Raw genomic sequence first — 14,778 nt, 5'->3', positions numbered from 1 at the left:
TATAATTACACGAAATATCCCTCATATCTTATCTTCACTTTTTGTGTTACTTTCATCATCTTCGATTATTTTTAAAATAATTTCCCTCCATTTCTAAGTTTTTTTTAATAGCTTCTAGAATTAGAACTTTCATGATATTCACCTTCTGTATTCACAAAGTAATATCATGACTATTGTTTAGCTGCATTTCCACAATACTTACTGTCTTCTTTTTTTTTTTTTTTTTTTTTTTTTTTCCGGTATTCTTCCAAAACACGTTCTGATTTATGCCCACACTTTTTTTTTCTTTTTATATTCTTTCAGGGCATATGCTGACTTACAAGAAATTTTTGATACATTTTCTTCTTTTTCCATGAATATCTCTTTAAATTTCCGAGTCTATCATGGTATTCTGATTTTATTTCCTTGAAGACAGCTTCATTAATCAATATTTTATTCAGCGTTTGCCAAAGTTCCAAAGATTTTATTATTGTAATTCGAAGTCTTTCATTTTTCTTGAATAATACTTGTATATTTAAACCTACAATTTATTTATGAAAGTTATTATACTTTCATTTAAAAAAAAAAAACTTTTGTTGCTATTTTTCTTTTCATCGTGGAGTTAATTTTTATCTTGCTTAAAATTAAATAGTATCACTTCCCATTTCAGCTCCCCCTGCTGTATAGTTTTGCGTTCTGAACCAATATGAAAATATCACTATCAACAATAACATAATCAATAAGGTTTTTCTTTTTTCTTTTTTCTTGTGTCTTCTATCCACGTGAATTTGTACACATCTTTTCTGAAACGTCGGATTAAAGATGTAAAAAATCCAGCAGGTGTTTACCATTATTATTAGTTTTGCTCTTTTCTTCAAAATTTCCAAGCATTTCTATATGCCTTGTAATTATTTCCGACTTTGCTGTTTAAACAACGACCACCTTTTTCTTTTTGTGTGTGTCAGCTGCTTTCGATAATGACCCGAAAAATTCTTCCTCTTCTTCCTTAGCAGACTTTTGTGGGATTAGAGGCATGTTTTGTTGTTTCCATGTTTTGTCAATTAGTTACGAAAACCACGTAAGAAAGTAAAATTCGTTAATAATTAATTACTGGTTTCGTACAGTAGTATTGTGTACTCTTCTTCGGATTGAGACAGAATACAAATAAAAATCAGTATTTACAAAGAGATTTCTGAATTAGTAACTGTCATGTTTTAAAAATTCATTTAACATGAAACAGGTATTGAATGCAAGAGGGAGATATCATACGCGCGATATATTGTTACAATTTCGCGTAGCTTGCCCTTTACTTATGCTTCCCAGAGCTGATTTAAGATTAGACCTTGGTTTTTATTACATTGGGACTGACACCTTATCATCACGCTTATCTCCTTAAATTTACACGTATAATTATTGAATTCTATGTACTGCATTTTAGTGAGTTGCCAATTCACGCGATGTTTTTCTTAGTGTGGTATGAAAAGCTAGTCCAGATTTATGTGCCCTTTTTTTCTCCACATTTCTGACATGTTCTTTTTGAAGATTTCTGCAGATCAACCGTCTTTCTAGCGTAACAAATGCCATAATCACAAAAGATTTTGCATTCTTCGGGTCGTTTCGTGGGAGAATGGGATTGTTTTGGCTACTTTCATGGTATTGCATCATGGATATTTTTCATAAGAGGTTGAGAGGAAACTTTTAAGCTATATTGTTGTAGGATTTTTTCTATTTTGTCTGTAACATTTCTGATATAAGCTAAGGAAACCCCGCTTTTGTAGTCGTTAGTATATATATATATATATATATATATATATATATATATATATATATATATATATATACATACATATATATATATATTAGGATAACCAAGCAATTTTATATGCTTGGTTATTTTAGCTCCTAATCTATATATATATATATATATATATATACATATATATATATATATATATATATATATATATATATATATATACATATATATATATATATATATATATATATATATATACACATATACATATATATATATATATATATATATATATATATATATACATATATATATATATATATATATATATATACATACATATATATATACATATATATATATATATACATATATACATATATATATATATATATACATATATACATATATATACATATATATATATATATACATATATATATATATATATATATACATATATATACATATATATATATATATACATATATATATGTATATATATATATATATACATATATATATACATATATACATATATATATATATATATACATATATATATATATATATATATATATACTGATGGATTAGACTATGAGACAAGCTATATTATTATTATTATTATTATTATTATTATGTGACACCTCCAGGAAGTCCAACAACTCATCGAGGGAGGTGTACCAACAGCATAGAACGATTAACTCCTTCTAACTACTAACCACGCTCAAACTTGCTTAACTTTTTGCGATTCATTAGTAACAGAGGCTCTACCAATAGACCAACCTTTGCTGGCTCTTGAACCGCACCTCTGATATTCAACATCTACGTTCTGTTGAATGAATTAAAAAAAATGACAGTTGTTAATTCAGAAATCTCTTTGTAAATACCGCTTTTTATTTGTGTTCCGTTCAAATCTGAAACAGTGCTCTACGAAACTAGTAATTAATTATTGAAGTGCTTTCTTTTTAAGTGATTTTCGCCAATAATTAACAGACCATGAATACAAGTCACGGAAATTTTACCTAGAAAAGAGGTCTCGTCCAATTCCTCCCCCTTTTTTGTTATGACTGCCATATCAGGGAAATATGTGCGTCATTCAAGAAAATTATCCTCATATTTCGTTGAGCTGCTCCTTCCTTATCCTGTCATTATCAGGACATTACCAGTAATATCAATTTATGTGGTACATCTCTAATTCTTCTATCCGCTTCATTTCTTTGCTGTTGATGTTATGTTTGAGTTTGTTCTAGCAGCTGAATTTTCACTGCTATCCTTCAGAACAGCGGATCTGATGTTTAAACGCCAAAAACTCATCCGGCGTGAAATCATAATGGCGTGCCATCATTCTGCTTTAGTTTGACAATACAGAATAGAGTTTGGTCCAATAAATCTCAAAATGTCAGTACATCTTCGTTCGTTCAGTATCCCGGCAGATACTTAACTATACTTAACTGATACATCACGAGAAGTCAAGGACTGAATATTAGGGCAGAGGCAGCTATTGTTTCTTCACAGTCCTTAAATGCTGTGTTGAGGTTTCTTCTCAGTTATCCCAGTTATCTAGCTTTGACCATCAATGTGAACACGTGCAGACATATCCAATTCAGTAAGAAGATAATATTAGGTAAATATAAGTTAAATTGCTTTAGAAAAAAAATATCCTTATAAAAAGTTGCAGATATTTCAGTTAATAGGAAATTTAAATTCTGGAATCATATTGTTAAGAAACCTAATAAAGCACAGCATATTCTGTTATTTAAAAAAAATTAAAAGAAACTTCACCTGTAAAAGTAAGGAATTAACGTTACCGATATACAGATCTTTAGCCAGGCTTAGATTATTGTTTCTAGCTTTATTCACCAAACTTTTAATGCACATCAAGAAAATCGAAAGTATTCAGAGAAGACGGCACGAAGGATTGTATCGCGATAATTATGAGAATAAATTGGCTAGATGCAATCCGATATATTTATCTAACAGGAGACGTACAGGAGATTTAATTTAATTTATACGTTGATTCACGGGATTAATAAGATAGATTATCAGGAGTTTGCTGTATTTGGTTGAACTAGGCTCTACTAGAGAACATAATAACAAGTTAGTGAAGAAGAAGAAGAAGATATAACAAATATGCAAAGTTCATTTTGTACTGTTCGAGAAAATATATAGAACAGCTTTCATCAACGGGTTATTGAATTAGCGAATTTATGTAACTTTTAATACAGAATTTAATACAGATAGCAGTTTTAAAGCTGGAGGATGAGGTAATTAAAATTTTAATGATTATTTTATTTGGCATTGTTAATGCGATATAATGATTCAGTGGGATAAAATGAGAATTTGCATAAACAATCCTCTACGCCAGTGTTTCTCAAATTTCAGATATCTGCGTACCCCTTCTTAAATTTTCATTATTACCAAGTATCCCCTAATTAATTAATTAAAAATAAATACATGAATTTATTAAAAATAAATTCATTAAAATTAATAGATTAATTTAAAATATTAATTAAAATTAAATATCTATTATATTTCAATTTATATGTTCATGTAAACAAAAAATATGATTTATTTTTAAATTTTGGTTCTCTAGAGATGTCAGACGACACGCTCATCAATTTCATTTGATCCAGATGCAATATCAACGTTTTCTTGTTGCTTACAGCTACTTGTATTTGCTATATTGCTTTCTTTTGGGGATTTTATAAATCCAATCTCTAACCAATGATCTACACGTAAGAATTTGAAAGCTTAAAAAAAATACTGTATTTACTGGAATATAACTCTAACTTTTTTCCCAAAATTAAAGCTAAAAAATCGGGTTGTGAGATACGTGCGGGAATTTTCGGAAACTAAAGTTTTCAGAAAAAAACTGAAAATGGTGCGACTCCTACTCGCTATCACTACTTTTGGCATCGAGAACAGTTTCTCTTTGTGCATCGTCAAAGTCATCTACCCAAATAGCGTCACCTTCTTTCCCATTATTTTAAGCAAAAATTACCAGTAATTTACAAGACTTGAGATACGTAAAGCAGCGAAGAACTGCATATGATTGGTGCGGTACAAAAGATTGCGCGAACCAAAGACAAATTAGCATTTCAACAGTTGAGTTGAAATGCTAATTCCCTTCAACCGAATTCCGTAATATCTGAAACACATTCACTATATATTTCTTAGTTTTAACATGTTAACGACGGGGGTGGTGTCAAGCAAAACCATATGTTCCACCGGCACCATATGGTTTTGCTTGGTCTATATAGCAGTTTCTGTTGGAGAGGGAATGTGATTCATTAGTCAGTGCCGTTTTATCCTGGTTGGCTGTAATTGCACTGTTTGTTGAAAAATATAATGACTCCTTTAATTATGCATAGCCGAAAATTGCCACGTACCCCCTAACGACCTTTCGCGTACCTCCGGGGGTACGAGTATCACACTTTGAGACACACTGCTCTACGCTGGTCGTAAAATTCAGTCATTGAGTTAACTATCCTCAGACTGTAGACGTAATTATTCAATGATGCAAAATGTGTAATATAAACAAAATGTATAAGATAGGGGAGATTATGTTTTTCTCATTCCATACGGTAAATTAACAGAATAAAACAGCGAAAAACCTCGTCTTCTTTTTTGATGATCGATGCCGAGAGTATAGCATTTGCGGAGAGCACTCGCCGTTGTTCATCTGCAACATGACTGATTAAAGTTGCGGTCTGCTGCCCAGAGTAATTTTCTTGATTTTACAAAGTTTGTTCAGCACTAGAAGATTAACTATTGGCGGTGTAATTTAGATAGACTGAATGAACTCTCACAAGTAACTGAGGCGAACTCCCTATGGATTTTAAAGGACTTTCTGTTAAATGGTGTATTGTATTAGACAATTATGGATGCAGATAAGCTTTCCGGTTAACTCTAAACAAATGTACATCAGATTGAAAACTAAATATTGAAAAAAAAATTAAATTAATACATTCCCCGTTCAAGTCATGCAGAATACAAGAATACCTCTCCGTGATTCAACCAGGAATAAACTAAATGTAACAATGTTGCCTCAGATACACTGTTAAGGTTGTCATGGAAACATTTCTCGGTATTTCAAGGAGACGTTATCACATTTCACAACACAATGGCAAGCGAAATCACGAAAAGCAATCCTGAAAACCGTAAGATGACATCTAACTAAATGCACATGGTAAATGTTTATGTAGAACAAAATATTCAATACGCAACGAATTCTATTGAAGAATGTTACATTTATAGCTTCCGGATGATCATCTTATTTATAAAAAAAAAGCAAATCAAAATAATAAAATATGCAGATAAATCGTTAATGTTAACTGGTATTTCAGTAATGGAATTCATATAGGCAATTTCATATGAAATCACACAAAAAAAGCCGTTTTCTGCTTCTTTTTTAGGTTAAGCACCACTAACGAATAATATTGTGGTGTTCAATGATCACCAGTACAGCATTCTTTTTTTTTTTAGATTTTTTTTGAGTAAATATTTAGCTGTGGGATGTTGCGAAATAAGTGCATGCTTTTACTATGGTAGCCGAAGATTCTACTGTTGTTTGGAATAATGTTGAAAGTTAAAAACCAATTTTGTTATAAAACGAAAACGATAACTGCAAACTATGTCAAGATAATTTCTTCTGAGTTTTTATTATCTTATTCGTTACTACATTAATTGAATTTTATTCATGAAAGTATTTATAGTAGTATATTCGATCCGTAATAATTTTTCTCTACCTAAAGTGCATGGAATTCCAATGTTGTGGACGAGAAAGTCGATAGGTGAGTAACAGATGTTCATTTGTTTTCAGGAAAAAGCATGGCTGTTGTATCTCGCAGTACATTTATCATAATTATTATTATTAAATTTATTAAAAAAACAAACCCATCAGGAAATAAAACTTGAGTGTTCCTTATGCTTCAAAATATTTTTTATATACATTTCAATCTTCAATTAAAAATTAGCAGAGAATGATGGAATAAACCTGAGGACATAACCAAGAAGGAAAGGGAACGTATGCTCTGAGAGAGAGAGAGAGAGAGAGAGAGAGAGAGAGAGAGAGAGAGAGAGAGAGAGAGAGAGAGAGAGAGAGAGAGAGAGAGAGAAATTTGTTGTTTATGTACATTATGTGAATTTTGGAAACCTGTGACATTATTCATCCCAGTCACGTGTAATGCTAGCGTGTTATGTGGTTTTATTTACATCTTACTCATGAGAATAAAGTAGATCTACTTTCATCTAATACCTAAATCTAATATTACCATTATCATCGCCTTCTTTTAGCATACAATAGGCATAAAATGCTCATGTGACAATAATCACATCAATCGCACCTTCGCACAAAAAAATTTTCCAAGAATAGGATAAATTTAGGATATATTGTATTTTTAATTTATTTTTTACATAGTTCGGAAACCCTGTTCTAAAGACCATAGAAATAACTTTCTCAAGCCACTTCAGGCCCGCAATAAGCAGGGTGGTTGTCTCACACCTGATGATGAAATTAATCTCCCTTCTAAAAGCAATCACAAACATCCATGACCACGGCAGGATTTGAACCGGAGACCTGCTGGTTGGAGAATGGATACCCTAGCCATCTTGCCAATATGTGTGTTTCGTGTGGGTGATGTTTGGCAGAAATAGTCGTATTTCACATATTCGATTCGACTTATCAATATATCAGCAGTACTGAACTCATCCAAATTATTCAGGTTTTACAAACGTGCAATTTTTCAAACCGATCTGAAACGAATTTTTTTGCATTTCTTATAAAGACTCTCCGTAGCTTAGTCAGTTTCGACAATGCCTTTGTTTGGAAAGGTCTGGGTTCGAACTCCGCCTGGAAGGCGAATTTTTATTAGGGATTTTCATCTGAAGGTGAGTTAGTTGGTCTCAAACGAAAGTGTAGGGTTTTCCTCCCAGAAACTCGGATTTTTTCATCCCGCGAACAGGGATAACCACCAAAAGGACACACGAAATATACAGATACAGGACGCTGTGGGAATAGGGATTAACCATCCCATTCCGTCGGATCTGGTTTTGAATGCCTGCATGGTACAATGTGAATCTACGGGTAAGCGTAAAGCAGGAATGAATTGCTTATGAAACCTCATAATACGTATTTCAGCTCTATTTGCTTGTTTCTGTCCACAAGACTAAACTGTCACTGCAGAACACTCCCCCCCCCCATCCCTTTTGAAGATGGTCCATTCCATTAAAAATTATTGCTCGGGAGACGTACGGACAACAGTAAGCAGCAGTTGGTGCAGTGTAGTGTAGTAGACTCAGTGCGTTTAGGGCAGTGTTTCTCAAAGTTTGGTACGCGTACCCCCGGGGGTCAGCGAAAGGTCTTCAGGGGATTCGTGGCAATTTTCGGCTATGCATCATTAACGCATGGAATAAAATTTAAGTTTGAGATCGTAAAACGTTCCTATTGTATCACTGAATAAGGTACAGAGACATCTGCAGGTTGTGTAATATGTTTCTCAACAAACAGTGCAATTAGAGACAACTGGGTAAAAATGGCACTAACTAATGAATCGCATGACTCCTCCCACATAAAATGCTGTATAGTAGACAATCGAAACCATATGGTTCACCGGCAACATATGGTTTTGTTTGAGTGAACGTGTGAAAACGAAGAAATATATAGTGAATGTGTTTCGATATTATATAAGGAATTCAGTTGAAGAGAATTAGCATTTCAACTGAACTGTCGGCTTGCCTTTGTGAATTAGTAGCGCGATCTTTTGTTAATACCGCACCAATCATATGAACGTCTTCATAGTTGCTTTATCTCTACTGGTCTACCATTGCTGTCTGTTTCGAGTTCTGCTTTCACTAGCCATTTGTTAAAGGACTGTTCGTTAAATACGGTATTTTTTTTTTTTTTAGCTTTCAAATTCTTAAGAATGAATCACTGGTTAAAGACTGGATTTTTAAAATGCGCAAAAGAGAGGAACATAGTAGATACAAGTAGCTGTCAGCAACAAGAAAATGTTGATATTGTATCTGGATCAAGTGAAATTGATAAGTGTGTGTCGTCTGACATCTCTAAAGAACCAACTAGGAAGAAGATGAGAAAACTTTGTAAGTACGATATAAATTACTTGAAATGTGGATTTTCATGGACGGGAAATGAAGAGGAACCTATTCAATTATGTGTAATTTGCGGTGAAACTTTAAAAAATGAAAGCATGAAACCACGTAATTTAAATCGCCATTTTGAATCGAAACATAATGAATGCAAGGACAAACTTATCGAATTTTTTCAAAATAAACTAAAAAATTTAAAAGAATCCCAAAAAGTGATGTCGATCGTGTCAGGAGGTGAAAACATGAAGGCTTTAGAAGCTTCATATCGTGTGTCGCTATTAATAGCAAAAAGTGGTGCAGCGGAAACAATTGGTGAAACTTTGGTCAAGCCTGCAGCAAAAATAATAGCGGAAATTATGATCGGAGATAATGCAAAAAGATCTTTTGATCGGATTTGCCTTTCAAATAGTACCGTTCATCGAAGAATCACTGAAATGGCTGAAAATATAAAACAAACATTGTTATCCGATATACGTAAGAGTCGTTATTATGCGTTGCAGGTAGATGAATCCACCGACATTACAAATTTTGCAAATCTTCTAGTGTTTGTTAGGTACGAAAAAAATCAAAAAATTCATGACGACCTTTTATATTGCCAACCCTTGCCAGAACATACAACAGGAGAAGAAATATTCAACAGTATAAATACATTTATGCATCAAAACAAGCTTGATTAGAAAAGTTGTGTTGGAATAAGCACGGACGGAGCGAAATCCATGGTCGGATCTAAAAAAGGGCTTGTTTCAAGGATTCAAGCTATTGCACCAAATGCAAAGTCGACACACTGCTGCATACATAAGGAGGATTTGGCTACACATATGATGTTTACAGACCTAAGAAAAGTTCTTGATGAAGCTGTAAAAATCATAAATTATATTAAAGGCCGTCCTCTAAACGCCAGACTTTTCTCTCAACTTTGCAAAGAAATGGGAAGCAACTATACACAACTTCTTTTCCATACCGATGTTCGTTGGCTTTCTCATGGAAAAGTCCTTACTCATTTATTTGAACTTCGGAATGAACTACAAGTTTTTCTTGAAGAAAAGTTTGAATTGAAAAAGCATTTACATAATTGGAAATGGCTCAGTCAATTAGCATACCTGGCAGATATATTTACTGTATTAAATAGTCTTAATTTATCTTTACAAGGCAAGGAAATTTCTATATTTCATGTCCAAAATAAAGTGAATGCCACGTTGACAAAAATGAAGTGATGGCAAAAGCGGGTTGATAATGGAAAATTTGACGCGTTTCCATCGCTTCATGAATTGCTCGCAAGTTCAAATGAACAACTTGATGATGTGAAAATTACTATCATGCAGTATTTAAAAAGCTTACAAATGAATCTAGAAAAGTATTTCTCTGAATTGGACATTAATATTGAGTGGAAGAGATACCCTTTCAATAAAAACAAATTTATGCCAAAGGGTGTATCGTCAATAGAAGAAGAACAACTTTTAGAACTAGCTTCTGATGGTTTCCTAAAAAATAAATACATCGAGAATACGTTATCATCATTTTGGCCACAAATACAGAATGAATTTCCTGAATTAACAGACAAAGCTCTAAGGCTCATTTTTCTATTTCCAAGTTCATATCTGTGCGAAGTTGGATTTTCGGCCCTTGTAGATATTAAGACGAAGAAGAGGAATCGCATTATAGCCGTCGAACCGCATCTGAGATCGAAATTAACAACCATAGAGCCAAATTTGGCTGAAATTTTATCTCACCATAAGCAATTTCACTCCTCTCATTGATGATAAATTATTTCAAGTAAGTAAAACTTTATAGTATCTTTATAAAGTTTGTTCCATTAAAAATAAATCATATTTTTTGTTTACATGAACATATAAATTCAAATAAAATAGATATTTAATTTTCTAATATTTTAAATTAATTTATTAATTTTAATTAATTTATTCGTTTTAATTTATTTATTTATTTTTAATTGATTAATTTATTTTAATTAATTAATTAGGGGGTAGATACTTGGTAATAATGAAAATTTAAGAAAAGGGTTCGCGGATATCTGAAGTTTGAGAAACACTGGTATAGGGTATCGACCAGGTACTCGCATTCCCTCTACAGAGAGCGAAAAAAACTCCAAGTCAGGCTGGCACCCTCTATGGACGGCATCTACTACTTAAAAATGTTTGAAGTTGAGCATTATTTTCTACTCAGATATACGTTATCCTAGCTTTCATTTGAAACTTTATCCTGAACTTTGTAACATAACAATATTAAGGAGTGGAAATAAATGGTTGCAGAAGGAAATTGCACGCACTATTTTAATATATATATACAGTATATATATATATAGATAGATAGATATAGATAGACATATGCAGAAGTATGCAAAAGCTACAACAATGTAGATTTGGCTTACCAATTACAGAGCGAGACGCTACTACTAGTTTCAGAATAGAAAGGAAAATAATAGAAATATAGAACGGTTATTAATAAAATATTAAAAACAAATCTGGATGTAATACACATGGTTTCAGTATAATTAATAATATGCTTTAAACAAATATTTCTAACATTTTCAGTTCTCAGATATTGCAAATAGTATACATTATAAGTTCCAGTTAACGGAAAACAAATGTATATATAAAACAAATGTACATAATCTTACCTCATTATTGTTACAGTGGTGGCGCCAGTGAGCATAATCTTCGTGAGTAAGGACGGTTCCTTTACCACTGTTGTACATGTACACCGGAAGCAGTTCTAAAGCAAATTTTTCAAACTCTTCTCTGGTTCCCTTTTGGAACGCTTCTAATAAAATACCCCCTTTTCTATAGTTAACTAATTTATAAAGACTGATTTGTTTATCAACTTCAGCTCGGCTAATCACCTGATCTAAAAGTGAAGCTTTAAAATTGGAAGCACCACCATCTTGAAATAAACGACTGCATGGATTGCCCATAATAATGTTACGCTACCAGGGTTCCATTCCAGGACGAAATGTTCGTGCGGTGATGGCCCCTGAAGCAGTGGTTAGAAAATGTTATCTACTCATCCATATTTAATTATCCTGTATCTGCATTTTCTATTCGGATCACTATAGCGCCGTATGTCTTATTTTAAACTTATTTTTTGACCTATTTCACAGTACAGCTTGGATAATAAAACATACCACGCTAATCTAAAATACTAGAGTGTTACATTCATCTTAAACAATCACATCACACAGTTTTCTTTTTATAGCTATTCTCTAAAGTCTCTTTGAATCGTATGCTTTTGAGCATAATTAACACATATTTTGGGCTTCTCTGGAAATTGTCGGAATCTATTAACATATGCAGTTTACCATATATATATTTCAATATATGTTTGGCGGTTAGGAATGCCATTTTTCTTCTGCCACAAGGAACAGACGACCTGATTTTCTTCTTTTATCTTCTGCAACGGTTTTTCTTGCGGTATCTGAGTTCAAGGCTAGGAAAAAGAAAAGTTTATCTTCCACGCACGCACCAAGGAGTAATTTGTTCGCTGTCAATGTGGGAAGGAACGATGCGATCGAAGACAATATCGGAATGGCTACACGTGCTAGAGAAAAGTTAGATTCCAAGAGTAACATAGACCGTCATTATACCAGATGTAGTTCCTAGTATTAGAAGAGCGTTTTGTTTGACGTCTTTCTTTGTAACCTTTGGCTTGTCGGTCACCAGAACCTGGAAAAGAGAGAACAGTAATTATAGCTGTACTTCACCACATAACATTTTATACTGCACACATAAATATAAGGATGAGTGAATATACTTTTAAAATTAAATGCATTTAGTGAGCCCAGTCCAGTGTTTTCCTAACAGATTTTTCCCTTCGCCGTATTTTCTATTCACATTTATAAAGCTACAAACTGATTTAGTATTTTGGATAATTTCGATTGCAATCAGTAATTCATTCCAAGAATACTCGGTGTGTGTGTGTGTGTGTGTGTGTGTGTGTGTGTGTGTGTGTGTGTGTGTGTGTGTGTGTGTGTGTGTGTGTGTGTGTGTGTGTGTGTGTGTGTGTGTGTGTGTGTGTGTGTGTGTGTGTGTGTGTGTGTGTGTGTGAAAGACGGTAGACGACAATCGTACAGTGTTTCTACTGCTTGCGCATTTATTTGGGCAACAATTAAATATGCGCTCTCTGTAATCTACTGTGGGTGCGCTTTAACAAAAATTAAAATGCAGATTTTTTTATGAAATCCTAATTAAATCACAGAATTTTTGATGAAAAAAGTATTATCATTATTATTATTATATCCAGTTAACAGAGCTCACAGTCAAAGAGTAACAAGAAGCGTGAAATAGAAAGAATAATGAAATCTTTGACTAGCAAATGAGTTCAATTCGGCCAATATCCAATAGCCTAGCAATCGACTAATTGTCGTAAATAGTGAGATGTCCCTAAAATTGCCGTTTACTGGAGTCGAGATGATATGAGAGGCTCAGATTTTCCAGATGTTTCATAAATGTTCTTGGTATTGCTCCTAACTCTCTCGTGACAATTTGAACAGTTGTTGCTTTCTTGCGTCAAAGTCGTTTAAGTTCAACCTCTTGAATATAGTATGTCTGACATACTTTATTCAAGAGGTTGAATTTTAAAGTTCAATAGTATCTTGCCATTTTTATTTTCAATAACTTTTTCAACTGTGTATTACAAAGGAATTTTGCGAGTTGGGAAACTAACTTCAAAGAGTAACAAGAAGCATGAAATAGAATAATGAAATCTTTGACTAGCAAATGAGTTCAATTCGGCCAATATCCAATAGCCTAGCAATCGACTAATTGTCGTAAATTGTAAGATGTCCCTAAAATTGCCGTTTACTGGAGTCGGGATGATATGAGAGGCTCAGATTTTCCTGACAGCTTTTTCTACCCAATCGTGCCTTTGTTTAATTAGATGATCTAATTAGATTTAATATTTAATTAGATCTAATAGAACTAATTAGATGATCCACTGTCTCTTCTTTATTTCGGTACAGTCGGCATTTGCTATAGTTAAGAATCTTTTCAATTTTTTTTTTTTTTTTTATATTCGGTTGTAGTCTTTGTTCTTAAGCAGCAAGTATCGGATCTTCTGTCTCCTTCCCTGATCATAATCTTCTGATCTTTTTGTCATTTCTTTCTCCTTGTACTGCCTTTTTTGAATTCACTACATTCTCTACTTGGACAGTAGCATTGTCGTCCATGAAACAACCGCCACCTGCTGGATAAAAAGTCAACATTGCAGAATGGACATCATCGGTAGTAACAATGTTCAGATATTCCTTAGAGCACACTATAACTTCTAGCATTATCAGGGAACCGTTGCATATCAACAAAACATGCATACCCCACACCATGACACCACCCTCCAGTACCTTCAGTTGTGTTTATAAGGCAAGCTGGGTTCATTGCTTCATCGGGCTCCAGCCAAACTCTCCACTTACTGTCGGTATAGAATAAGGTGTACCAAGATTCGTCGGACCACATGACTCATTTCAAGTCTTCCAGTGTCTAGTCACGATGTTTCAGACACCACGACGAACTTTCCGGTTCTTCGCAGAAATCAGTACCGATCCTCTTCAATTCCTTGCGTATAGTTCCGTGTCACATGGGTCTGGAACAGCATTCAGTAAAGGGGTTCAGTCAGTTTCTGAACACAGGATATTATGTTTGCCGTACAAGCCTTTCAAACGACGGCGATCTCGTTCCTGGCAAGCTGTCTTGGGACACAGTTACACCTCATAGACGAATATGTGGCCTATTTTTCCATTGATTAAACACCTGAGATATCTCGCCTTTTGAGAAACAAGTCAGCTTTACTGTTTTCAAAATCATGGCTCCTAGCCGGATGTGCACTTACAATAAGCCTTTATCGTAGGTGCACATTATATTGTGCACTTACGATAAAGGATACGTGGTGATGCACGTGACCAACTATTTTACATATACGCTGCTTAA

At 33.5% G+C, this 14,778-nt stretch overlaps 1 protein-coding gene across 1 annotated transcript in view; it reads right to left on the bottom strand.

The window, feature by feature from the left end:
* The window catches only part of LOC150109821 (uncharacterized), a 185,953-nt gene that overhangs the window by 128,474 nt on the left and 42,701 nt on the right, over nucleotides 1-14,778 (bottom strand). Inside the window, exon 2 of the mRNA XM_090414049.1 lies at nucleotides 11,481-12,522. Within this exon, the coding sequence (XP_090270175.1) occupies nucleotides 11,481-11,774 (294 nt within the window). The 5' untranslated portion in view covers nucleotides 11,775-12,522. The remainder of the gene's footprint in view (nucleotides 1-11,480; nucleotides 12,523-14,778) is intronic.

This window comes from Typopeltis vanoorti, chromosome 1 (assembly GCF_054136105.1).
Source record: "Typopeltis vanoorti isolate ZY-2024b chromosome 1, IOZ_Tvanoo_1.0, whole genome shotgun sequence".
Classification (NCBI taxonomy): Eukaryota; Metazoa; Arthropoda; class Arachnida; order Uropygi; family Thelyphonidae; genus Typopeltis; species Typopeltis vanoorti.
Note: the sequence above shows the minus strand (reverse complement) of the source record. Positions and strands in the feature narration are given on the sequence as shown.